The sequence below is a fragment of the Podarcis cretensis genome (assembly GCF_951804945.1).
Source record: "Podarcis cretensis genome assembly, chromosome: 1".
NCBI classification, from domain to species: Eukaryota; Metazoa; Chordata; class Lepidosauria; order Squamata; family Lacertidae; genus Podarcis; species Podarcis cretensis.
The window spans coordinates 86,432,208-86,459,396 of NC_137170.1; the positions used below are offsets into that span (position 1 = coordinate 86,432,208).

At 42.0% G+C, this 27,189-nt stretch overlaps 1 protein-coding gene across 10 annotated transcripts in view; it reads left to right on the forward strand.

Moving 5' to 3' along the window:
- The window catches only part of SPTB (spectrin beta, erythrocytic), a 91,386-nt gene that overhangs the window by 16,911 nt on the left and 47,286 nt on the right, over positions 1-27,189 (forward strand). For 4 of the 10 annotated variants that reach the window (XM_079989570.1, XM_079989574.1, XM_079989573.1 and 1 more), the window contains 3 exons: positions 19,432-19,630; positions 23,783-23,934; positions 24,732-24,905. In XM_079989570.1, coding sequence (XP_079845696.1) covers positions 19,483-19,630; positions 23,783-23,934; positions 24,732-24,905 — 474 coding nt within the window. In that variant the 5' untranslated portion in view covers positions 19,432-19,482. Of the gene's footprint in view, positions 1-10,156; positions 10,333-16,790; positions 16,853-19,431; positions 19,631-23,782; positions 23,935-24,731; positions 24,906-27,189 lie in introns of those variants that run through there. The other 6 variants (XM_079989572.1, XM_079989575.1, XM_079989569.1 and 3 more) reach the window with 4 other exon arrangements.

The window sequence follows — 27,189 nt, forward strand, 5'->3', positions numbered from 1 at the left end:
CATTTGTGGGCAAAAGGGAGCTGCTTCTCAGCACTTAAAACCAATACAGTATATATTGTGGCCGATTCCAAAGTCTACTAACTCCTGAATCCAGGTGGGGTTATTTGGAATATTCCCAGTTGGATTGAACTAGAGCAGAGAGAGCCAGCATGATGCCCTCCAGAAGTTGTTGGACTCCAACTCCCATCAGCTACAGGCAGGGATGATGGGAGTTGTAGTTCAACAACATCTGGAGGGCACCATTTTGGCTGCTCCTGATCTGGAGCTTGCTTGTCACTCTAGGATTCTATGCATGTCATAAAAGGGTCACAGTTTGAGGAATTATTTGCACAGATACCTATTTTCTAGGACATGGGTATACGAACACTATTCTCCCTCAGTTCCCCTCCCCCATTTTAAAAGAAATATGAATGTTAATTTGAATTTGCATTCCAGTATTTTATGAATGGGAGTCTTGCTTCTTATCTGCTAAATAATTAGTTGCAAATGTACAAGAGCCATAAAATATTTTGTACTTCTGTTATATCAAATAAATTTCTTGGCTGCCCTGAAACAGGAGATAAGGCAGCAGGTTTTCAGTGCTTTGCTAATATGATTTTGCTGTAATTAATAAATTTTGTAAAAACATATCCATATGTTTTTACATATGCTGTTTAGGGAAGCTTTTAATGTTTAATAGACTATTGTATTTTAATATTATGTTGGAAGCTGCCCAGAGTGGCTGGGGAAACCCAGCCAGATGGGCGGGGTATAAATAAATAAATAAATATTATTATTATTATTATTATTATTATTATTATCATCATCATTATTATTTGAACTTATAAAAATTAACAAAATGACTCAGAAGCTTCATGAGCAATATTATACTGAATATCTACTGGCTGCAGAAACCTCACTACATTGGCAAACACTGGATAAGCTGATGCCATGATAAGTAAGCTGGTGAAAGTTACGAGCATGCTGACAGTGGAGCTGTTTTCCCAGTGGAAACAGGCCTGTGGAATGGCTAAAATGTGGTGGAGTGTGACTCTGACAGTCAAGGAGCACACACGCCAGACTGCATATCCATTCAGTTCAGAGCCACATTGATATGAAACCCCAAACCTGGCACAAATTTCCCTCCTGTGTTAATGACTGCCCAGCTCAGGCTGTCACAGCACAACTAGCACCATCCGTATATAGTGCCCACATGTGAAGATCATCTCAGATTATAGGGTCTGTCTGGTTGTATGTCATGTACACTTCAGCTTTGCATGGGAGAGGGTTTTTTTTTGGGGGGGTGAAGTTATGGTTGTATACACATTATGTGAAATAAGTCTTCAGTATTTTTTGCCTTCCCTGGAACCTCAGGGTGAATAATATTAATAATAGTAATTTCCTATTTTGATCTATAAGAAAATATTCCTCTGCAATTAGAATGCTGTCTTCTTAAAGATGAGGACATACTTATAGTTGGATGAAGCGGTCCTTTTGTGCAACATGCATTAGCAAGTAAAGTGCTCTGGGATGAAAGGATGCAGTGGAGATTAAAGCATATTGTCAGGTTACTGCATGATGCCAGGGTTCTAAATCTACACTTTCTTCTGTAAACAATGAGAGATGACAGGCTTTGGTACGGGAATTGCTGTGTGAGTTTGCCATATGAGATTCCTAGGCTATATGTTGTGCATAATACCAGAGTATGGTTATTGTTCTCTTTGTATGCACTACTATAATATTTCACAGGTGAGAATAATTTATCTGGCTTTAAGACTGAGCTGTTTCTGCATGCTTAGGTCCATTACTACCGTGAGAAAGTTTCATATTGTATTTAAGTTTAGAGAAATGTTTGAGATCCTTCTGAAAGCTATTCATTTATGCATACGAAGAACCAAGTGGATTAAAATGGTTCAAATTAGTCCCTGACCTTATCTATATTTCAACTAGCAGCTTATGCAACTTTCCATTAACTACCATAAACTACCCTTTAATTTACAGTGTGTGTTTCACATTCTCAACTCAGAGTATGCAGTAGCAATTTTTTTTAAAGCATTCATATTAAAAATCATGTTCAGATTTAAAAAAACCAAGTAAGATAAATTGCAGTTTATCTTACAGTGTTGTACTGTTCCATAAATTAAAAACTGGGCATTTTAATCTTCATACATAATGAAAGCAACTAGTAAATTACAATATGTGTGTTGTCATAATAATGTTGCATTTAAAATCCCTGTTTTTATTTTGATCATAAATTAAATCTAATGAGTTGAAGGAGTTGCATGAGAAGTCCCAATACTTTTTGTCTATTTTATTGTTTGACCATCCCATTTTTCTTGTGCTAAAGAATGTTTTCCTTTTTTGCTCTGTGGGAAACCCAAGCTATATTAAATGGAAATGCTGCATTGAAGATTCTCAGAGAACTGTCAGGTACAAAGAAACTCACTCCTCTCAGTCCCTGTCAAGCTCTATGAGAAGTATACTAATAATAGGAAAAACATTTTCAAAGAGAATCCTTAATTGAACAGAATTGGTTTGAAAAGCAAAGTGGAGAGAGGAACAGGCCTGTTTGACTTGCATAGTTTTCCGGCAGAGATCTACTTAAGGGCCAAACTAAATGAGACACCATTCATGCAATTAGCAACTGACTTAAAAATAAACAACAAGTGACAGGAAACCCCTGGTATATGGGTAGCTTTAGCTGTTTACTCTTCATAGTCCTTATGTTGTAGTCATTATCATGGGGGGCATGCATTGGGTGCATCGGAATAACAGCTTCCATTATGCAAATGGAAGATCCCACCAATGAAAATAGCAGATACAGGGAGCCAGCGCTAGATCAGGATCTCAGCTGGGGATGGGGCGTAGCAAAGCGAGACCCACTATTCCCCGTGCTAGGTTCTCAATCCATATTGTGCCCTCACATCAGCTATTCACTTTAAAACACAATTCACATTATTACTAATTGCATAAATGATGTCTTCTCTTCTCTAGTTTGGTTCCAATTCTCTCACCAGTATGAACTATCTAATGATTTCCATCAAAATTGAATGTGCAGTTTTAAAAAACCCACAAACCCTTTGTGGGCCAGTTTGGGATCACCACAAACCATTTTGTATCATGATGGGAATAACCCACAGCAAGCCTTGCTCTTGCACTCTACTGTATGCCCTTCTTTTCCTTCTCTAGTACAGATGTAAGGAGGATTCAGAAAGCTTTTGCTTGCTTTAGATTCACCATAGCTTGTCATTTCATCCAAAACGAAATTGTGTTTAATCTTAACTATCATTTGTTTGTAGCGATCCTTCAACTTCAAACCATGAATAATAGAGCTGGTTTGTTGCAACAAACCATAATTAAGATCAGGCATAGGCAAACTCAGCCCTCCAGATGTTTTGGGACTACAATCCCCATCATCCCTGACCAATGGTCCTGTTAGCTAGGGATCATGGGAGTCGTAGGCCAAAAACATCTGGAGGGCCGGGTTTGCCTATGCCTGATTAAGATTAACTTCAGATTACAGTTTGGATGCAATGCTGCACTGCGGTTAACCAAAACTGAAAGCCACAGAGGAGATGGAAGGGGGAGAGTGCAAACCTGAGTCTTGCTGCAGCTCATTCCAATTGCAATAAACCATGGTTTATCTTGACGTACGAACCACCTAGGTGTGTTTCAGAAAAAGCTTCATGCAGGTTTATTAAAAAGTCCCAATAAGACTATAAAACACAGGTCTGTAAAAGGGTTTCTCTAACCCAAGGAAGAAAGAGGTAGGCTCTGAAATTGGAAATTGGCACAGCTGCAACCTATCCCCTTGGCATCTCTTATGCAATCTTATTACTCAAATAAAGGCATAATCCCCTCCCCATTGAAAAACAACTGAGGAGAAGCTGCTCTTGCCTTTTTTTCCTTGGGCAAGGAGAATAGGATGAGTCCTACCCACCTTGAACCAAAAGTAAGACTAACAAAATTTAGACATTAACTCTGCAGATTTTGCCTCTGCTTACATAAAATATAGGGATGTGGGTGGCGCTGTGGGTTAAACCACAGAGCCTAGGACTTGCTGACCAGAAGGTTGGCGGTTCAAATCCCCACAACGGGGTGAGCTCCCGTTGCTCGGTCCCTGCTTCTGCCAACCTAGCTGTTTGAACACGTCAAAGTGCAAGTAGATAAATAGGTACTGCTCCGGCAGGAAGGCAAACGGCGTTTCCGTGCACTGCTCTGGTTCGCTAGACCCGGCCACATGACCGGCTCCCTCGGCCAATAAAGCAAGATGAGCGCCACAACCCCAGAGTCGGTCACGACTGAACCTAATGGTCAGGGGTCCCTTTACCTTTTTATATAAAATATAAGTATTTGATAAAATTATTTTAGACAATTCAGGCTTTTGCAATGGCCAGCCCTACATCAGCAGTCCTACAACAGGTATTGATTCATCCTCAGGAAGCTTACTCTCCATACTCTTTGTCATTTGTGTGTTGCTCTATTACAGGCATAGGCAAACTCGGCCCTCCAGATGTTTTTGGGACTACAACTCCCATCATCCCTAGTTAACAGGACCAGTGGTCAGGGACGATGGGAGTTGTAGTCCCAAAACATCTGGAGGGCTGAGTTTGCTTATGCCTGCTCTATTACAATACTGACACATTTACTTCCAATCTTGCCTCCCTCTGTGTATCATACACCTATCAAGCTCGCTCTTTCCTGGCTCCAGACTGTAGCTATTTTGGGTGCAATTCAATTACATACCAACATATTTGGGTTGCATAATTAAAGTTGATTTGGCATCCTTGCACAATAAACCTGTACACACACACACACACACACACACACACACACGACTCTATGCAGTAAGGAAAGTGATGGGAAACAGCACTGGAAAATATGAAATAACACATGCTAGGTGCGATGTTATATAACCTCCCTGCAAACAAATCAGAATGAATGCTGGAAAAAAATAGCTAATGTCATAGAAGAGCCCCACAAATGCACAAATCAGGACTGATGCTAAATAAACAGGCAGTCTGGAATTGACAATAGTCTGTCACTACTACTAATCTGTGCCATTGACTAAACCCCTTCAAAAATATTTGAGGAAGGAAGAGTTTAGTCCATCTTGAGGTGCCACAGTGTTCTTGTATTGGCCCTGTTAATTTGGGGATCCAAACAAAGCTAGTGCATACCATGCCAAGTCTTAGCCAAAGTGCCAACAGTACTTGGATCCTGTTGGAATTTGCTTGGCAGCAGCCCAGTGAAACAAAAAAATAAAGCACAACCAATGATAACCACAAACTCAAGATTGTGACAGAAATGAAAATACTTCATCTGATCATAAGCATTTAATCTCAGCTTGCAGCACTCCAAGGCTGTGTATAACTTTTAAAGGGAAGGTATCAGTTCATGATTTGCCATGCAATCCTATATGGTGTAGCCATTTACACTTCATGAAAAAGACAACTAAAGAAGACAGATTTGCATAAAATGTGCATATGCTGATTCAGGTCTCACTTTTGATGGGTTACTCCTGCTGCCCCTTATTATCTTTTAACCCTGCTTGGACTGCTCAACCCTTGAAATGGTGGGCTGACCTGTGTAGAATGACTATGGCAAGTATCTCCTTGTTTGAATTAACCTGTATTACTGATAATTAATATTTTATGTTGAAAATAAATTTGTCTAACCTGCTGCCAGCCAGTGGTTCTTAATTCCTGGAATTATACAAATGAAAAATGCAGTCTTCTAAAACTACTCATGGTATTTTCACATTCACATTCTTATTAGTTAATATTTAAGTATGCAAAAAGTGCTTTATAGGCTTTTTCTTGTGCCGACTTTCAACAACCCTGTAAGGGAAGGGTTTTGCTGTTCACATGTTCCAAACTGGCAAAACTGAAGGTGCAAAACAGAGCTTCCTCAGGGCAGAAGTCTCCAGCCCTCCTTGCAGGACAAAATGTGCAGGTACCTTCTGAATTATGCTATAATTTCTAAACAATTTCTGTAAAATGAGAGTGGTGTGCTACTTTGTATGTACAATGGTACCTCGGGTTACATACGCTTCCGGTTACAGACTCCGCTAACCCAGAAATAGTACCTCAGGTTAAGAACTTTGCTTCAGGATGAGAACAGAAATCATGCGGCAGTGGCGCAGTGGCAGCAGGAGGCCCCATTAGCTAAAGTTGTACCTCAGGTTAAGAACAGTTTCAGGTTAAGAATGGACGTCCAGAACGAATTAAGTTCTTAACCCGAGGTACCACTGTTTTTCCTGGAATTGGGAATGCTCCCTGTCATTATTTGACAGCAACAATCTCTCTCTCTCTCTCTCTCTCTCTGTGTGTGTGTGTGTGTGTGTGAGAGAGAGAGAGAGAGAGAGCGCCTTCAAAACACCAGTGGGACATAGCTGACTTCCCATGGTAAGCATATGGTTGTCTCTCTACTTTTGTGTTCTGTCACACTCCCCTTGGCAGCCATTTTGTGTTATGCTACACACACATACACCCCACATGGCAGCCATCTTGTGAATAGTGCCCTAGCACTCTCTCAAAATTTGAAATGTGCCCACTAGTCCAAAAAGGTTGCTGACACCTAATTTATGGCTTATTGAAATTTATTGGAATTGTTTCAAAGTAATATGTGGCTTACAAGCTATAGCTATCTCCAACTTTAAAAATACAATGTTTTTAAACAGCTGGAAGTGGTTGAGAGAGACATCACTTTCCTTGGTACATAGATTCACAGAATTGTAGAGTTGGAAGAAACCACAAGGGTCATCTAGTCCAATCCCCCTGCAATGTTCGTCCAATGTGGGGCTCAAAATGCATTAATTTTGTTCCCTGTAACTTCTGGAATGCTTACGAAAACAACGCAAAACCTATTTACCAGAAGCAAAAAGTAAAATTAGCATCTTCACCAGAAGCAATGACCATTCTTTCAGAATGCCTTCAGCTCTCTGATAAAACTATTCTCTATCTCCAGCCTTTGTTACATTTCATTAACCTCGTAAACAGTTACTGTCCTTGATGATGCTATGGGATTGGCTTAAGATGTAGCTGCATAGCAGCCTTGGTGATTTATGCTGCTGCTACTGCTGGTCTTGTGGCTAAATTATTCCATTAACTTGAGAAATGGCTTTCGTGGATCAAAAAAGTTCACAGGGTGCCATGTAAAGGGACATTATTGTTGCCTTTTCCACTGTCGCACTTCAGCTTTTGAATGCCACACCTGTGCTGCACAGGATCTGGGAAGGAAGTGCTGGTTCTAGGTCTCTCCCACCGGAAGCTATGTACTGCTGCCTTGGCCCCACATGATGTTCTAGCCCTGGTTCATTAAATATATTCGTTTTTGAAGGGAGGAAGAGAAAACAGATATATTTAAATCAAGGAAGGCTGATTGTACTGTGCACGTAGTATACTCTGCTGCCTTTTTTTTAAGTTTCAAAATTAATACATACCAGTCTTTCCAGGGACTTAAGCATTTTTGGCTGTTTGTTTTGTTTTGCTCAGTCTTCATTAAGGGCTGACAATTGTAAAACTGCAATGTGCAGCTTAGCAGAATAATGTTTATTTATTGTTATTGAAAGCGGAATAAATTTGAACACGGATTTTAGATGAGCCAGCACAAATTGTAGAGTGCTTAATGGTATCTGTCTGCATTCAGAAAAGCATTTAGCTAGGAGAGAGGCTTCATGTGCCAACATGGAAAAGCCTTCATGCTAATGTGATTGTGCTGAGGGTTGTCAGGAGGTGTGGAGGGAGTTTAATGTCCAAGAGTGGCTGACAACTGTTTAAAATATCAGCTGTGAGCTCTTATGCTCCAGGGATGTTGAGCCCAAAGCAGTTCACAAGTTTTATTGAATATCTGTCAAAACAGAAATAGGACACAAAAATGTTTGTACTTGCCTGGTGTTTTCCTGGCATTAATGTGATTATATAAAAGCAAAGTAATAATGCTGCTCAACTGATAACAATGCACAAGTTTCATTGGAAATCAGTAGGGTTAGCTTGTTGGTAACTGTGTGCAGGATTGTGGCCAAGAAGAGAAAGCAGCCTTCCACATTCTTATGCATAGGATGTAGCGCCTCCCAGTCAGCCTGCGATGGAAAATGATGTGCATTTCCACTTCTTCAAGCAGAGTGGATGAAAACCTTGGCTTTTGTTCTCATTAACTGCTCTGAAATAGCTGACATAGCTGCCGCTTAAATTTTGTATGAAAATTTGTTCAGTGCAATTCAGAAAATGATGCCTGCGGTACTTGACATGGAATTAACCCATGAACATGTTGCCATGAATGGAACAATGTGTGAAGGCTGCTGCTATTTGCATGTACATAAGAAGGATTATATTTGCCAGTCTTCTGCAATGTGGCGCTTCGTGCTTTCTACCCATTCAGCAGGCAGATGGAAGTTATTTGGTTTAGGCTCTGTCCCCAAGCAGCCATAACTGGTATAATCCGTTGGAGTGATTTACATCACCTGGCAGGAAATGAGGTATCTTCTACAGAAAAGGCAATTAATTTCCTGGAAATATGTTTCTTCCACATTTTGTGAAATAGGCATGTTTTCCTCCACCTCACTTAGCTCTAGTAATCTCAGCTAGGGAGATTTGCACATGTAGGGCCCCTATTCAGACTGGGGGCATGCTGTTCAGGATGGGCAATGTGAGTCACTTCTGTCCACATTTTGGAGTCCCCTGTGCCTGCCTCGCCCATCTAATTGTGTTGACATGGTGTGCATTTTCCCAGTTTACAGTACGGTATTGTGCAGACATTTTGTGTGCTGTAATTATGGCACAGATAACAAAAAAGGTGTTACATTGGCATCTGGGTCGTCCCCCCCACCTCCGACAGCTGAGAGTGGTGGTGAAGAGCTGGCTTTCTTTAACAAAATTTGCTACAAAGATGGCCTTGAACTTTTCTCATACAGCAGTAGTAAAGTGAATACTAGGGTAAAAGTAACCACTGGCTGCAAGAACCCTTGGCAGGAGCTACAAACACAACGCAGAAGAGGCACTGCAGAATTTCCCTCTCCCGTGAATTAGAATCTATTTAATAGATACTGTAGTCTGAAGGGAGGGAATAGGCAACTTCTTTGCTGAATAAAGGTAAAGGTAAAGGTACCTCTGACCGTACAGGCCAGTCGTGTCCGACTCTAGGGTTGTGCGCCCATCTCACTTAAGAGGCCGGGGGCCAGCGCTGTCCGGAGACACTTCCGGGTCACGTGGCCAGCATGACTAAGCTGCTCTGGCGAGCCGGCACCAGCGCAGCACACGGAAACGCCGTTTACCTTCCCGCTAGAAAGCGGTCCCTATTTATCTACTTGCACTCGGGGGTGCTTTCGAACTGCTAGTTTGGCAGGCGCTGGGACCAAATGACAGGAGCGCACCCCGCCGTGGGGATTCGAACCGCCGACCATGCGATCGGCAAGTCCTAGGCACTGAGGTTTTACCCACAGCACCACCCGCGTCCCTCTCTTTGCTGAATAGAAGAAATTAAAATGTTGGACTAACACTCCTGAGACTCCACTGCGCTTCTTCCCAACTTTGGCTTCTTTATTTCTGGTTCTTTCCAAAAGTTGAACCCAGGGGTGAGGAACCTGTAGCCCTCCAGATGTGTTGGACTCCAACTTCCATCAGCCTCAAATTAGCATAGTTATGGATGATGCATTATGTTAGTAATACCCACTCTTTAATGTGTTGCCATTCATTTTATTTATCTCAAGCTTTATCTCCAAAACGGCAGATCATCCTTATGATGTTTCTGACAACCTATTCTTCCTCTTGTTGCGAGCATTCTTCCTGTTGTTGCTATGCTTCTTAACTCAAATTTGGTGAAGTGGGTGGAGAGTTGGAATTTGAGTATAAGGAGATCAAAGTGCAAATTACCACTGAGTCACTAAGCTTGCCTTGGGCAAGTTGCTGTGTTGCAGTCTAACCCACCTCAATGGATTATTTTCAGGATAGACATGGCAGTTGTACAAGACTTCACATGCTGAAAGATGCTGTATAAACTAACAGTGTCTTTGTTGCTGCTCATACTCCACAGATACATGCTGGGGCTGCAGGAGAAAACCTGATCCTCTTAGAGCTGTTCTGAACTAACAGCTGCTTGCAGACAATTTTAGATATATGTGCACACACTTGCTATCTATATCTTTCAAATGACCTGCACTGGTATGCACATACTTCCCCCACCCTCTCTATCGTGCCAGCCTGGAGAGACAGAGAAAGAGAGAAAGAGGGAGAGAGACTTGACAGTTGTCATTCATTGTTGCTGCCTTTACCCAAGTATACGGAGCTGAGAATTGTTTGCAAGAGGCATACCACAAACTTCTTTAACTAATTCTGGGCTGAAAGAGAGCTTGAGGTAAGCAGCCTTTCTGTGTAGTTCATTTTGTGTGCTTGTGCAACTGTAGTCCACCAACAGCAGCTGATTGGAGTGATGTAACACTGATCTTCTTCAGTAAACGTGATCATGTTATTGGCCTTGCATGTACCTTGGAATTACCGTACTTCGCTTCAGGCAGCGGTATTTGATGCTTTCAGTGTGGTGTCCAACACTTAAAGTCCTGACATGCTTGAAAGGAACAGGAGCATGATAGACTAGGTGATCTTGGCTAGAGTTTTCCTCTTTAAATGCATTGGAGAGTGTGGATATCATTGTCCATTTTTGACAACAAAGCTGCCTTTGAAAGCAAATGGCTGGCATGATTCACCTCTGGCTTGGTAATGAAAATATGGTTCTGAATAAAGAGAAGTTGCAGACAGGCTGCCTTCAAAGGAGACTGGTAGTAAAAAGTAGAGCACTGTATAGTTGGAATCCATAGAGTGGGAGTACCGGTGCCGGTCTGCCTCACTGTGTGCCCAGTGTGTAATGGGAGTGAAACAGCTGCCTTGCACAGATCCTGCATGTTGGTGACGTAGCATAGATGTATTCCACTGAAAGTATGGGTTGGGGCCAGCCAAGAACATGTGCACCACCCAAAAGTACTGAGAAAGATGTCCAAAAGAGAACAGGTGGAGGCTGCTTTTCTCCAAAAGATGATTTGATTTGAGTTTTCTTAAGGGGAACAATGGATTGTGAGAACCCAGCAGACTGAATTACATATTGGAAATTCATAAATTTAGATGGGAAAATCATTTGCATGCTGTTTCTTTAAACTTAAAGAGCTATGAAACCCTGGTCTGACCTGACAGGGAATAAAGAACTTTGCTGGGTTCCAGGACAGAATGCAATACTCTTCTGAAGATTGTATTTTGATTTTGTGTTCTCAAGTCTCAATTCTAGTAAATCTGGATCAGGAAGAGTTCCTTCCTTGCTAGTCCTGGGCACTCTTGGATTCTTCCCACCACTGGCCCTGTGGTGCCTAGCTCCCCTGCCTTTGTACCCCTCTACCTTCCATGATGATAAACAGTAAAGATTCCACTGCCACCCCTAAAATAAAATAAAGTGAAGTATATGGATGTTGGAGACACCATTGATGCAAGGAGGAAAAGGGGGCAGTTTTGAATACAAAGTTATTCACTTGGGATCTAGTGCCTCTTGGCTCCATTTGCTCACCCAGCAAAAGGAGCCAAGAGACACTGGATCCTGAATGGAGATCTGTGTACTTAGTGGAACATTTTTTTTTAAATACCCCATTTAATTAGCACTAGTTAATTAGTTTATTTAATGGTGCAGGAAGCATTCCCAGTACACATTAATTATACTTCTGTACATTGCCTGTGACAACAGCAAGTCACAAAGTGCTACTATCAATGCCTGCACATGGATGTACATGGGTGGGGTTAGAGGAGAGGCTAGACCAGGCATAAAAACCCAGATAACACTGCTGGGTTAAGTTGCAAGGGGTTATGCCTTAAGTGGGTGTAGCTCAGTTCTTCAACTGACTTTTTGGATTCTTGAGAAACTTTCCTTTCTACTGGATAGGTTTCTCAAAGAAGCGAAAGTAAAAATGTTCATCCCATTTTTACTTCTGGTAAACAGGTTTTGCAGCGTTTTATATTCTTTCAAAAACCTGATTGACCATAGGTAACAATGGGACAAAGTAAATAATGCCTCTCTCAAGGCATCCAGTTTTCTCTAAAACTACTGCCTCAGACCCTCCAAGTGTCCCGATTTTCCAGGGACATTCCTGTCCTGGTTTCTGATTTGATCCCGGAATGTCCTGATTTTTCTTAGGATATCCCTATTTTCATTGGAGAAATGTTTGAGGGCATGAAGATATCCAACCCCCGAGCCATCTGAAGGCAATCCTGTATAGGAAAGATTTTTTTAAAAATGTTTAATGTTTTAGTATGTTTTTATATATCTTGGAAGCTGCCCAGAGTGCTGGGGCAAACCAATAAGATGTGTGGGGTATAAATAGTAAAATTATTATGGAATGGGACGTCCCTATTTTCATCGAAGAAATGTTCAAGGTATATGTGCCTGGCTCCTGCTTGAGAATTGGAATGTTCATGTATGCTTCATCTCACATGTTCTATACTTCCTGCAAAAAATTAAAATCTTTTAAAACTAATTCAAAACTTTCTCTACATGGGAAAGTGATTTTTCCACTGTCCAATAGTTTCCCATTATATTCACATAAGCGGGGAGCAACCACTTGGAAGGGGCAGACAAAGAAGGGCCTCCCTGGGATGATGAATACAGGGTCTGGGCTGGTTCATGAGAAGAGATGAAGTTTCCAAGGTTTTGGGACCCTGAGCCACATAAGGCTTTATAGGTTAAGCCAGCACCTTTAATTAAGTCCAGAGATAATTGGAAGCCAGTGCAGTTGTGCCAGAATTGGTGTTATATGTTCAGACCTTCTTGCGTTGGTCAACAATCTAGCTGCCAAATTCTACATCAGGTGCATTTACTGATCCATTTTCTTAGGCGAAATTATATAATTCATTTTTGCTTGGGGGCGGTGGGCATGTTCACATGTCTTCCTTTAGCCATTTGTTCATCCCACACTTTTCAACGCATTTCTCATCACTTTCCAAACTGCAAAAAGTCAGGTTCTTTTTTAAAAAGTGAATTAGTTGCACCAGGATTGCAGAGCCCTTTAATCCACTTTAAATGCATTCCCCCCAAATAGTGACCATATGGAGGCACCTTTGCTCTACTTCAGGTAGAGGATGCCCATTTAACTCAAGGTCATTTCTGCTAAACTAAGCCAAGCCCATCTGCCCTACACCTGATGTCATATGTGACAGCAGATGTGGGACTATTAATGATCTAGCTTAGCCAAAAGGGACTTTGTAGGCACTTCAGCTAAATGGCAGTGCCCACAAAGCCCTGTTAACAGTGCTCCACAAGCCCCAACTGTCAACTGATGGTTGGGTATTGCACAGAGCATTGCAAGGGTCTAGTGAAATTCTTTGCAATGTACTCCACCATACCTGTGTGGGCAAAAAACCAAAGAGGTCCCTTTTGGCTAAGCTAGATCATTCGTTATCAGGTCAAAGATGGGTGGGTAACCCTCCCCACCTGTCAGACTTGGCCCACAAGGGATGGGGGAGATAACTATCTGGCTTGCTGGCCAGATCCAGCTCCCCACCCCTACTTTATTTTTATAAGTAGATCTTATAGCCCAGCCTTCCATCTTAATATGGAATTACGGTATAATGCTAGCCCGAGGATTGTTATTTGGCTCAACATCCCCGGATAGTACTAAGTGCCTAGCAGCTTGCAGCATATTGAATTCCCTCACCTGGCTTCTTTCTTTCCTTCCTTCCTGAAGTTGAGGCCCTGAAAATCACTCCTCGTAGGGCTCTGATAAATTGCTATGGAGACAGCAAACTTTTCCTCTTCCTTACTGCATAGGTGGCTGTTTTGTCCTACATTCCATCCTAGCTCACTTCCTGTTGAGGGCTGTTCTAGGGTTCTGTTTCAGTGATCATAGAAGCAGTTCCAGTACACAGAAATATCTGAACACTCGGGTATCCTCTGATGACAGGAATGTTGGAGCTGGGATGGTATTATTAGAATAGTGTTTGGCAAGGAAGTCAGAGCAGGGAGCGTGTTTACTAGAGAGCTTTGTGCCCAGGCCAAAGGCATTAAAATGCTTGAAGATCTGCAAACAGATAAGAGAGAGTGGAGAGAAAGTACTTAAGATGGCAGAAAAGGTGGCTATAAAAATAATCTCTATCTGGTGGGAATTTTTGGTCCGTTTCATAAAACAGAAAAATCTCCATTTCAGGGGACATGGCCTAGAAAAGTTTTTACATCTGAACAGGAAGACACAGCTCAACAGCAGGGAACAGCTGCCTACACATAACTGCTGACCAGGCAGAGAGAATCTTGCAAAAATAACTTACCTATCTGCACAATTTTCCATATTTATACATCTGTCTGTGTGTCCACCTTTTCCTCCTGGACTCACTTTGCTGACGGGGGAAGTGATGGAGAATGTAAAAAGCGGCTTAGTCATCAACTTGAGACAATAGTTTATAAGCTGGCATGAATGTCTTCGTGACAACCTCAGCCATCTCCTCCTTCTTTGCACACCTGTTCATATGTTTACAATTCTGCTGCCATCAAGTGACATGGAACTGCTGAGGTATTCCAAACTGCTGTGGCTCTCACCTCAGACTGTGTGTTCAAAGGAGTTCTGGTCAAAAGGAAATGCCTGTCATGCATAACAAAAGCCAAGGAGCAATTATAATTATAAGTGTAATAGGTTCAGGCTATCACAGGTCCAGTCTCTTATTCCTTTCTCCCAAACGTAATCACAGGACAGGTTGAAGCAAATTGTATGTGCCACTGTATAGGGTTAGAGCAGCTTACCTGTATGCTTTATTATGCTGCCTTTGAGGTCTGGCTGAGGGAAATACACAGAGTGACTGTCAGACAAATTTTATACCTGCCACTTAAAGTGCTTTTGAGCTTCTTTCCATCTGTTGGTGTGAATGTGTGAAATGCAAAAATGCTGTTTTAAATTGATTGTATGGGGGGGAGGGTTAATTGATTGATGACTAATGAAGCAAGGTGGATTTATAATCTTATTTCAACTTCTGTGTGTTTTTATGTCACCTGTGAAAAGACACATTCTTTCTGCTTTTTAGTACCCCACCCATCATTTTCCTCATCTCACTATATGTATTTGGGATCCCCCCCCCACATTTTAACCTTGGGGAAGGCCTCCTTATGTCATAGTTAACAGGCATAGCTCTCTTGCCCAGTTCCCTCTCCTTCCCCAGGGCTGTCTGCTTCATACCATCCCCTTTGGTATTTCTCCCCTCCGCCTGGTCTGGGTGAAACTTGACAATCTGGGGTCAAACTCTGCCAGTTGTGCTAGCATTTGTTTCATCCAGGATGATTTGCAAATGCCCAGAAGGCTTTTTCAGACTGTGTTCATCTCAGGAATGACCAGAGAGTGGTGAGAGTTATAGGAATTCTCATGGGTGAAATCGGTTGTTTTCCTCTCAGTCTTGTTAGTTACACCGGAGGGGCAGAGAAAAGGTGAAGGAAACTGCATTGTGGAACAGGTAATAGTGAAAGAAATGGTGGCAAGACTAGGAGGAGAATGGGATGGGCAATGAAGAAAGGGCAGTACACAGTGTTCGGCTGTGGCAAGTACAATAAGCGATAGGATTATATTGGAGTCTGGTCACAGGGAAGTATGGACCAGCATCTGAGAGAGGCAAGTAAGGTGAACATCTTTTGCTTGAGCAGCTAGACATTTAAAGTAGGAGACACATGATTTCTAAGTGGTGATAATGCACACTCACTGAAACAAAAGAAGATTCCCAAGTGCACTGTGATATATCTCTGCTAGATTATGCCAGTGCGATTTCAACCTAAATGTGTGTGTCAGGGGTGAGGAACCTATTGCCTTCAATCTGTTGTTGGGCTCCAATGCCCCAGCCAGCACAGAGATGTTGAGAGCCATATGTCCGCAATCCCTGGAATATGGGCCATGGAGTATGTCTGTGCATGTGCATGTAACAGATGAATATGTGCATATATAGACTAGATAAATAGAAACTGTGGAGAGCAACAATGGGATGCTCGAACCAGAGTGGGAGAAGAGAGCAGTAGATGTGAGAGAACAAGGTGGTTATCCACAGTGCAGCTGTGAGCAGACTTTGAGAAATATTGTCCCAGAGGAAGAGGTAAATATGAAAATAAAGATAAGCATTATTCGTGGAGTCTCCCACCCTTACATGTTCCCACTGTTTGCTGGGAATCTGGCTAGTAAACAGATAAAATGGGGGAGAACATCATCTCATAGGCTAGCTGAAAGATAACTTTTCCTTCAGTCTGATACATTGGGAATGTGGGTCTTGTCTGGTAAATATTGAAGAACACTAACACACCAGCAGAATTTTTGAGTCTTTTGGCCATACTCTCAGCAATCATGGATCACATGAGCACTTACTAAATTGTGTGAGACATTAAATCCTTATTAGCAGCTTAAACATAGCCTCTTAGCCATAATTTCACATTTAGGTTTGCTGGGCCAATTTCTCCACTTTAGAAGATCCGATCAATTAAATGTGTGTTACTTGTGTTCTGCAAAGCCCCTGGCTTGAAGCATCATGCAGAAAAAAAGATACAGTTAAGAGAAAGTGAAACACACTTTAAGTCTCACTGAAATAAAAAGTAAAATAACACTGTGCTTAGATCATGCTGATTTCAGTGGATTGTATTAGTTGGGATTGTAAAGAACTATGAGTTGAACTTGGATAGAAATTAATTAGCCACATTAGTTTAGTTTTCTTAATTTTTTCCATCACTTACCATGACCAAAGGAAATCCCAAAGAAACTGAGCAGAAAAAGTGGAAAAAATGAATAACAGTATATAATGCAGTTTCTGTGCCCTATCTTCCCTCAGTTTATCACAGGTGTTACAAGAAACAGTAGTGCCAAGGGAGAGAAGCAAATCTTCAATAACAGGTAGCTCTGTTGCTATTTTAGCATTAGTAGCATGTTTTGGTTTGGTTTGGTTTGGAAATCCTAAAAGAGCATATTTGGTCCAGGACTGCAGTCTTTACAAATGTTTCAGGAAAGAGGAAGTTTTGAGTATGTCCATTCTCTTGTAGAAGGCCTTGTATAGATTGTAATGCTATAAGGACAGTTTATCTGTAACACTGTAGACAGTTGGAGATGCAGGGATTTCTTGAGCTGCCCTGCTTTCACTATAATGTCAGCAGCTATAAATTAGGGATTTAAAGGCTCAAAAAATTGCATCCCCTCTCCAAAATTTTCAATTTGATTTGGCAATGCATAATCAGAAGCATCTAGTCCACCTTGACGGATTAGAGCTACCAGAGCAGGTGTTTTGGTTTCATTCTTTCAGACAGTCGGAGGTGGTTTTGTTTTTATTTTTTTGGAGGGGGAATGTAGTGCCAACACCCTGAAGGGAAATGCTGATCTGATTCCTGGAGAAAAAGTGGTAGGAATCCAATTTGGAACTGAGTGAGCGTAACTGTTTCCTCTTTTTGAACATGCCTTTTTTATGCAACATATTTTAGCGTATTGTGGCATCTCTACTCCATGTATTTCTGGATTAAACTGATTTTTAAGATCCTTTCTGGACTGGTTTTAGGCCTGGTTTTGGAATAAAAACTGTTTTGATTGCATTAGTGCATAAGTAGCCAAGGCAATGCCTTCAAAGTGTTGTTATACTACAACTCCCATTATCCCTGACCATGTTGGCTGGGGCTGATGGGTGTTGCAGCCCAACAACAACTTGAGAACCTCAGGATGGCTCTCCCTGTGTTAGTGGGTAACCTATATCAGTAAATGGACATGATGAGTGTGACCTTGTTGATTGTCCTGGGCCTCTCACATAACTTTCAGTGTAACTTACTATGGTATCTTTCTGGGTACTTTGTGGTGGTAGGATTAGGGAACACAGTCTTGCAGTGGTTCTGATCATTATGGAGGATTGATTCTAGTAGGTGGTGCTGGGAGATTATAGACTTTCTAGCCTTTGGCATTCAGGGTGCCACAAGTTTTCATCTTGTCCCCATTGCTTTTTAATATCTGTATACAACTACTGAGAATGGTCATCCAGAAGTTTAGGCTGAAGTGTCACCATACACTGATGAAATGCAGCTCTACCTCTCAATATAAGCAACAAACCTGAGGAATTAATGTAGGTGAACAAATTCAGTGCAGATAAGACAGAGGTGCTGTTGACTCAGTGCAGATAAGACAGAGGCTCTGTTCCTCTGCGTGACTTTAGTCAAATGTGTTTGGGACTTGGTTATCTTTCCTTGTGTCCTTACCCCTTCCTTCCTGGATTTGCTGGTTGTAGCTTTTTTCTGTTGCTTCATGGTGTATGGAACAAAGTTTTCTCCATTCACTTGTAAGGAGCAGGGAAAGGGGGCTGAAGCAGGAAAATCCCTTTAGCGGGAAAACAATCCCTACCCTTGCATACAATAAGATATGGCAGATTGTATAGGGTGAAAATCAAGTTTTAAACTTTGCCTAGGATTGCAAAAGAGCTTGCACTTTTGTCCATTATCTGAGTTTTTCTTTCTGCTCTTTTAGAAGTTTGAAGAAGGCAGTCAGGATTCATGTTATGTCTTCCCTCCCAAAAAAGGACAGAAAATGTGGATTGTCAGAAAGAGAGGACCAGTCCTTCTAGCCCCTTCCTGTGTTCTTCCCAGTGTGAATTCATTTCCCCCTTTTGGAGAATATAGTGTCCACAACTCCATTTCTGTGTCATGCTAAGCCCACTAGTAGCCCACCCACCCTGTTCCAAAAACAAGAGTTCCATTTTAGGCATGCACACAGGCATTTGTTTACCTGTCCATTGCCATTTTTTAAAAAACAACAACAATGAACTACAAGTTTTCTAGTATAACAGACTTGCACAAAACAGTAGGTTAAAAAATAAGAAAGTGTGTGTTGTGCCTAGATGCACAAACAGTCCACGAATGGTAGTAGAGAGAATAGTCCCCACCCACATTCAAAGAACCCACACATTGTGGTTCAGTATGTCCACAGTTGGGTAACATGAAAAACATGTTAGAGTGCCCCCCCCCGGAAAATCTCAATTAAAGTTAGGAGGATGGAGAAAAACACCAGCACAGGTTGCCACTTGAATGAGGACAATTTCGTGTGGACAACGTGAAAAATATACACACATGGGATGCATCGATTCCACTTCAAAGTAAATCCTGAGACTAGCAGAATGTTTTTCTGAAAGCTCCACACAAAGGCAGGCTGTGCTATGTGAAATGCAATCTTCCTGTAAGTTATATCCCCACCTACTGGGCACAGTTAACTCTGATGCATTCAAATACCCTGCTGGTGGCTGCTGCAATATTTCATAACGTGCAGAAGCTGGGAGCTAGAAAAATATGTAAACGGCAATTGTGGCTTGCAGCTTCCTTGAATTATCTTGAGGTGTCTTGTTTTGCTTTTAGATGTGTGTGTGTGTGTATGTGTGTGTTTTGGTGGCAGTGGGAGACTGAGAACATGTTTTCCTGGGAGAGGTAACACTTTGCTTTGCTTCCCTTCAGGGACCTTTTCATGCTAACTAAAACAAGAACAGCAGCCAAACGCCCAGAACTATGACATCGGCCACTGATTTTGATCACTTGGAGATTCAGCAGCAGTACAGTCGGATCAACGCTCGCTGGGACGCATCTGACGATGAGCTGGACAATGACAACAGTTCTGCTAGGCTGTTCGAGAGATCTCGGATCAAAGCTCTGGCAGGTACACACGGCCATTGCCTCATGGAGACATTTCTTCATATGCTGATCCCTAACTTTTCTCTCCTCACTGAGTAGTAGCACACTTTGCGAGGATCTGTTTTTGCTGCTATCCCTTCATTTTTAAAAGAGCCCTCTTAAGAGCTCTGCACAACCTGCAGGCCGCCAGCCCAATTACCAAGCACCAGTCTGCCAAGTTCTTGATGCCGTCTCTGTTTTTGTAGTCCCAGGCAGGCAGGCAGGAAAAAACAAGAGCTTTGTTAAGACTCTGACAGCCTAATGTATGTGGCTGGTAGGTTGCATTTGGCTTGGGTTGGTCAGGTTGTCTGGGATTGCCTTAGAGCCTAATGTTATGTTAGGTGGTGCTTATATGATTCTTCACCATAGGCTAGTGTCAGAGCATCTTGGAGGCTTTAATGTAGCTTTGCAAATAAGTACTGAGGCCATATATCACCTGCTGTGGCCATCTGCCCCTCTCTCATCCATCACTCCCTTTTGCTACGATCATATCAAGGACAGTCTCTCAAAGAGAAGGGGAGAGAGCTCACACACTTAAGTAGCTGTATAGCAGGCTGCTGTTTCCTCCCAGCTGGGGAAATGCTGTATGGTTACAAGACCCCGCAAGCACATACTCACATACACACATGCACTTGGAAGGAAAACAAGAGACAAGGTGTATGCAGCAAACATATTGCTGTATTGTGTTTCCTTTGTGGCCAATAATCAGGTGCAGAGAGGTCTGAGTAGGCAGGTGGCAGTGGGAAAGGTGGACAGACAAGGGGGTTTGTCAAGTCAGACACCCACTAAAAGCTTTGTCTTGCAACTAGAAAGCCAGTGCTTGCAGAACAAGACTGTTTTTAACAGGCTTCTTTGCACTTGGAGGAAAGAGAGATGGCATATACATTACCTACTGAACCACATAACTTTGGGCACAACACAGCCGTGTGGAATGAATGAAAAGCTGAGTGTAGACAGATGAAAGTGGTAGGAATTTATGTTTAGGCCAAGGAAAGGCCTTCCAGTTCACTGAGAGAGGAGGCAGAAATAGTGGGAGATTCTATTTGTGAATCTACAGGGGTTCTTTATTTAAAGGGATATTACTGTATATTACAGGCCAGATTGCAAGGGCAGAAGACTGGCCACCTAACCTGGTAGACTTCTGGATGAAAGCAAGAAACTCTCCCCATGTCATTCATATAACTGGCCTGAAATCTCTAATTTTTAGCAGAAAAGAAACACTTTTCAGCCTTGATACAAAATGTTAATTTCAAACCAATACAAATCTAAACAAGCTTCAGACTTGTTTAATTATTGCAGCTTCCGCCCTAAGATCTTTAAGGTTTGTAGATCTTGGAAGTGGCAATGAAGCTTTAACAAATGATCCTCAAAACAGCTCACATTTGCAGTGTAGAAACATAGCTCAAGAATTCCATATGATGAACCACCTGCTGTATCTTCATGTGAATTGTTCAGTTAATAACTGGGGTGCAGGATGATAGTTCCCAGCCTGCGTTTTAATGATTTATGTGCAGCCTTGGTCCTCTAATGAAGGCTTGAATCTGACATGTGCCTCAAGTCACGACTCTTAACAAAATCTGAATTAGCTGAACAATAAACTGAGATCATATTGTCTAAATATTACTCACTCCCCAGTTCACGTTTGTATTTGAACCCATCAGTTTGGCTAAATAGAATTTTAAGCCCTTGGGAGCCTGGAGCTCATCCAATTAAGTCGGGTGGGTGGGAGGAAGAATCTAATGCAATTAGAGGGGTCCCAAGTCAAATGCACTTTCTCCCTGCAGGGGAAACGTGCAATAAACAGGCGGTAATGTTTCTTAGCACAATATATTGGGGAATAGGGGAAGTGAATTCTGCGTTGGAGGATTCTGGGGGAAATGGGAGAATGTAGCAATGATAGTTTACTGCAGGTATGCTCCTCAAGAATTTGGAATTGCCTGCAAGCTTCCTGTTGACAATACACCATGTAGCAAACCCAGTTGCCTGGGTCCTAAGAAACAAGTTTTCTTTAAGCATGCCTTCTGTGTGGCTTCACAGCAAGTTCAAATGATGTGGGTTAATTATTTCTGAACCTACATTGGGTGCTTCCGGATGGTCTGTTTTATTGAACATTTATCCTGATTTCTTCTTATGGAGATTAGATAATGTTGGCTATCTAATGAACAGCCATTCCAGTTTGTTTGCAGGGAGGTTAGATGATGTGTCAAACCATTATCCTGCACTTTCCAATATATTTCCCCATCACTTTCCTTAGCACAACCTCCGTACCCTGCTCCCCATCTTTTAGGGAAGTGAGTTTGTTGCACAAGACCTCCCAATCAACTGCAATTTCACAATCTGAATTTGCCAGTATGTGATTGGATCCAACCAGAAGATAGTGACAGCCTGGAAGTGACCATGATGTACCATGACTGTGTGGACAAAAGAGTGGTGAAAGGGATGGATTTTTCTTTGAGTGGCAGGCAGGTGTGCCTTGTGTTTGTCAGAATGCTTGAAGGCCAATGAAGTGCCTGAGGGCTTATCCACACTCACCTTTCCTCCACTGTTTCTAGGCATGGTCCATGATTTAAAACATTGTGTCCAAGCACCCCGCCCCCCGCTTTTTCTTTTTCTTTTCTTTTTTTTTGCTCTGGCGTTTCCTCTGCAAAAACCTGCTCTTTAAAGTTCAAAAATAGCAGGGCAAAGAGCAGGAAAGAGCAAGGCAAAAGGTACCGGCAAGTGTGGATAAGCCCTGCATATTACTGTGCCCCAAAGCACAGTTTGTCCCTTCTTCAGATGGGTTCAAACAGTACCCTGCTGTTATCAGTGATTCTGGTAACTGCCATAGCTATTTTAGTCACTCTGACACATGACTTGAGAATTACGTTTTGGAAATTCCGGTCTTGGATTCCTGACACATCGCAAGCCCTGTACCCAGTAGCTAGCTTTCTAAAAGCTGCCTGATTTTAAAATGGGAGTGCACCTTAGCTTCTTTCTCTTTCATGGCTGGTTCTTGCCTTCCATTCCTCGCTTTACACAAAGGAGGGGGGGCAGAGTGAGAGGAAAGGCTTAGGATAGTTTAAATTAAATTACAGTGATGATGCAATTAGATGAGCTGTGTATTGTTCATTTAGTTTTCTGGTCCTGGGAAATGTAATTAGCATCAGAGTAAGTGTCAGATTGTGGACATGCTGCACCTAATAAAAAGTTCTCAGAACAAATTCAAACTCTCTTTAATTGATCTGTGTAACTGAGCTTCAAGAAGTCTATAAAAGTATAATAGTGAAGAAGCCAAGTTCAGGAACATATCTTAAACAGCTCTTGTTCTTACTGCAATGTCTTTTTAAGCTTCAAAGATCATTAGTGTGAAGGGCAGGAGGCAAAAAATACTGTACTACTGATCAAGCAAGGACCAAAGTTCAGTATCCTAATACTGAAATCCTAATATTCAAATCAGGCCTGGCCAATCCAGAGCTTCATACTGCCTGAAAGTCACATTTGCCAGTTTTTCAGAGCCTTGTTCTCTACTGTGCCTTAAGGTGGTTCTGATTCATCAGCAGATGCAGTCTTGATTGGCTCAGCCTCAGCCAATGTGATCCCCAGTTCAAGGCTTTATGTTCCTGTGATAGAGTGGGCCCTTGAAGGTCACATGCACCACACAAATTAAATGGAAATGTAAACAGCTGCTGTCACAGAGTAGACTCCAGTGTGGGGAAACCCCCAGGGCAGCCATACTGCTTTGTTTCCAATAAGTGCATGCCCAGTAGCTGCCTGCTGAAATGTTGTAACTCCAGAATGGTATTCTGGAGAGCAGTGGCAGCTGGGCTTTGGAACTTGAGTGCTAGAGAATAATAGTTATAGGGGAGGTACAAGGAACTGTGCAGGGCACTAAATTCTGACCTTTACAAAGCTCCTGTCTGGCTTTGGGGATCTTACCAAATACTGTCCAAACATTTAAACTTTCCTTGGATGCTATAAGGCCTAGAAGCTGACTAGTTTTAAAACAAAAACAAATCATTGAGATTTTCAGAATACAAAATTTCCCACCGCATACCAGAGTTTGCACCTGTGCAGCAGCTTTACAGAATTTCATGTGGGTGTGCATTTTTATTATGAGTGTTTGAGTTCAGTGACTAAGATACTCTTCTCTTGTTTTCAGATGAGCGGGAAGCCGTGCAGAAGAAAACCTTCACCAAATGGGTGAATTCCCACCTGGCACGTGTGACCTGTCGCATTTCTGATCTCTACATGGACCTCAGAGATGGAAGGATGTTAATCAAACTGCTGGAGGTTCTTTCTGGAGAGCTGCTGGTAGAATTCCCTCTTACTTTCGCTCTTCTATGGAACTAACAGTGCATAAGATACATGAATTCTTGCCCTAAGGAAAATAATCATGCTCTTCCTAAGTATACTTTTCGGATTACAAAATTCTTCTTCTGCATAGAAAACAAGGTGCAAATTGTGTGTAGAGCATCAGGAGTAATGATTGTGGATACAGATTTTTCACAGCATATATTGGTACCGGGAAGCCGTTTTGTGTTTCCAGTTTTGGAATTAGTTTAACCTGTAAAGTTACTCTAATGCAGGCTGTTTTTCAACAGCCACCCCTTGCGTGCTGTCCTTCATCTTCTCCTTTCAACACATGGCACATTGTAATCTAGATGAGATAAGATGACCATTGGAGAACAAGATAAATGAAAGATTGTGCTTTGGTGTTGTGGACTGGGTCTCACAAAAGTGAGCTTTGTTCTGGTTCCATGGTTGTATGATATCAGATTTCATATACACATACTATGTTTTGCATTTTTTGCTTTTGAGAACAAAAAGTAGGCTGCACGTTTAAGTAGGTGAGAAGAATTAGTAGGCAACTTTGTAATATGTAGCTGAAATGTATGTATATTCTGCGTATTTGGAAACCTACCATTTGTCATAATTTTAGCAAAGGTTTAGAGTCTGCGCTATTGAGCAGATCCCCTTTTGCTATTGCAAGAATTAGAATTTGTTTCTTAAAAGAGAGTAGATGCAATGTGGGTGTTCTCCCTTCAGGGAATTAGGTGATGGCCGAAAACTCTTAGAAGTTTAAACACCACCTTTTCCTCACTTCATAGCCCAAACCCACCAAGGGGCGCATGCGGATCCACTGCCTGGAGAATGTGGACAAGGCCCTGCAGTTTCTCAAGGAGCAACGGGTACACCTGGAGAACATGGGCTCTCACGACATTGTTGATGGCAATCACCGTCTGGTGCTGGGCCTTATCTGGACAATCATCCTGCGCTTCCAGGTGAGTGCTAGGCCAGATTCCCACAAAAAGACAAAGAGGAGGTTATCAGTAGGATATCATGTTCTGACAGCGGCTATAAACTAGGGTTTATACATGTTGGCAGATTACTATTTGGGGTTTTCATATCCACACTCTTGCTTGTCTAGGGTTGCAATATTTCCGAAAGTGAAAATCTGAACAGAAAAGTTTTTTTAGTTTTGCCCAAAGTTGATGAACTTTTTTTTTTGCAAAATCAGTAAAAAAATGAAACAAATGATATTTCTGAGCTATTTTTAAGGGAAATCGGCAAAAACAACACTGCTGACATTGGTTGCCATACGTTCGGATTTCCCCGGACTGTATTCTAGGAATGTCCAGGAAATTCCAGACATATGCCAACCCTATGCTTGTCATATGCTGAGAAGTAATTCTTCCAGGCTGGAGCAAGTTGCCAGCGTAGAGTTTTTATAGAATGGATGAAGCCATGTCTTTTATTGTATGTTAATAAATGTTGCTCCATTGAATTGTAGCCATTAGCACTTGACTTTTCACGCCACTAAAGGACACAAAGAAAGCAGAGAAATAAGCAGGGAGATCTTGCCACCCAGGGATGGGAAAGTCTGCTATGAGGCTTGGAGGAAGAAAGAGCAAGCATACTCCTGAACTCTTGAACTCCCAAAGCATGAAATTCCTCTCTCTCTCTCTCTTATAAAAGCAGCATCCACATCACTGTCAAAAGCCCTGTTTATGGTTTCCCCCAGCTCCACTGGAAGGTTTCAGTGCAACTCTCAATGACAATTTCTTCAAGGATGAAATGTTGCTTCCATAGTATTGTAACTTCTGCTGCATCGACCATTGTGCCAGAAATAAGGCTGTCCCATAATCTGAGTATTTGTGCTAGAATTGCTCTCAGGTGTCATTTTAGGCTGGATCATGTCTATTTGTTCTGGGGCTTGTGCAAACAAGTTACACATACAACTGCTTCTGTGGGCAGCAGCTAATCCCCCTTTGGTTGTACTAATCTGACCCATTGTGATATGAAAGGATGCTGGTGGTTTTCAAAGCAGTTCAAGTGTAAGCCTTTTTGGAGCAAGACTGTGCCTTTCTGCACTGTCCAGCACAAAAGCCGACATGCGGCAGTTTATACTTAGCAATGTTAATAATACCCTAGCTGAGAATCCATCTTTTTTTTTAACGCTGCAAATAAGATGTCAGGAGAAGAATGAAATGTTTGGTATGTTTGCAACTCATTCAGTGCAAACCTATGCATGTTTACTCAGAAGTAAGTCTCACTGTGTTTATTGGGGCTACATAGGATTGCAGCCTGAATCACTGGGAGACCAGTGACTGAGGGTAGGGTGGGGTTTTTCTTCTTACCAGAAATAGGCGCCCTGAAGTGTGCCTGTCTTACAGTTTTACATTGTATTATAACATTTATATTGGATTTTCAACTTTACGTTATAAATAATTTTGAGAATTTAACTTTAGTGTGCGGTGGTGGATAATCTAACCACTCTTATGTGATGCGTCAGATGTGCAGAAACAGCCAGATCCTGAACTTCCCCTTGCCATCCTGTCAGGCATGGTCCCTTGGAGTCTTTTTAGTGGGAGGTGATCTCTAAATGGCCAGCGGTAGACAGCATGGTGGTTAGATCCTTATGAATAAGGGTAGGGTCTAGATCAGTGTCTTAATGACAGAAGGGCCAAAGCTGGGCTTGGATTCAGAGGTTGACTAATAATTTTGGAAATGACATCAGAAATATTTTGCCAAAAAGCTTGTCACACTCCCACCCTAAATGTATAAAGCTCCCTCTCTTGTTACGGCCCCACCAACACTGGGATGAAGTCGCAAAGGTGATGCGAGAGAGCTTGACCAGAGTCCAGTGCCAGCAGAGCACTACCTCCAGCATTGCCTCCTGGACTTTGGCCAAAATGGTCTTTATAGGAGGCTTTGCCCATATGTTACTCCAGGAGTCTTCATATAGTGTTGAGCCTGGGTCGTATTCTCATGCCTAGTGCAGTCCATCTGCATTTCCCATCTTGCAGTCAATCAGCAGTTTATAAATAAAAGAAACAGAACCCTTTGAGTACGAAGCAGAATGTTCAAAAACCCTGTTGAAGCACAGACTAGTCACTTCCTTGAATAACCTTTTAAGGAACGTCCTAATCTGTAACGACTTAAGCCAGGAGTGTTTAACACCCTGAAACTTGTCATGTAAGACATTCCTTGTATAGGTCTCCCTCTAGTCATTAAATCTCTAATTTTGTACAACCCTTTTTCCTTCCACCCCTGATATGGAGCATA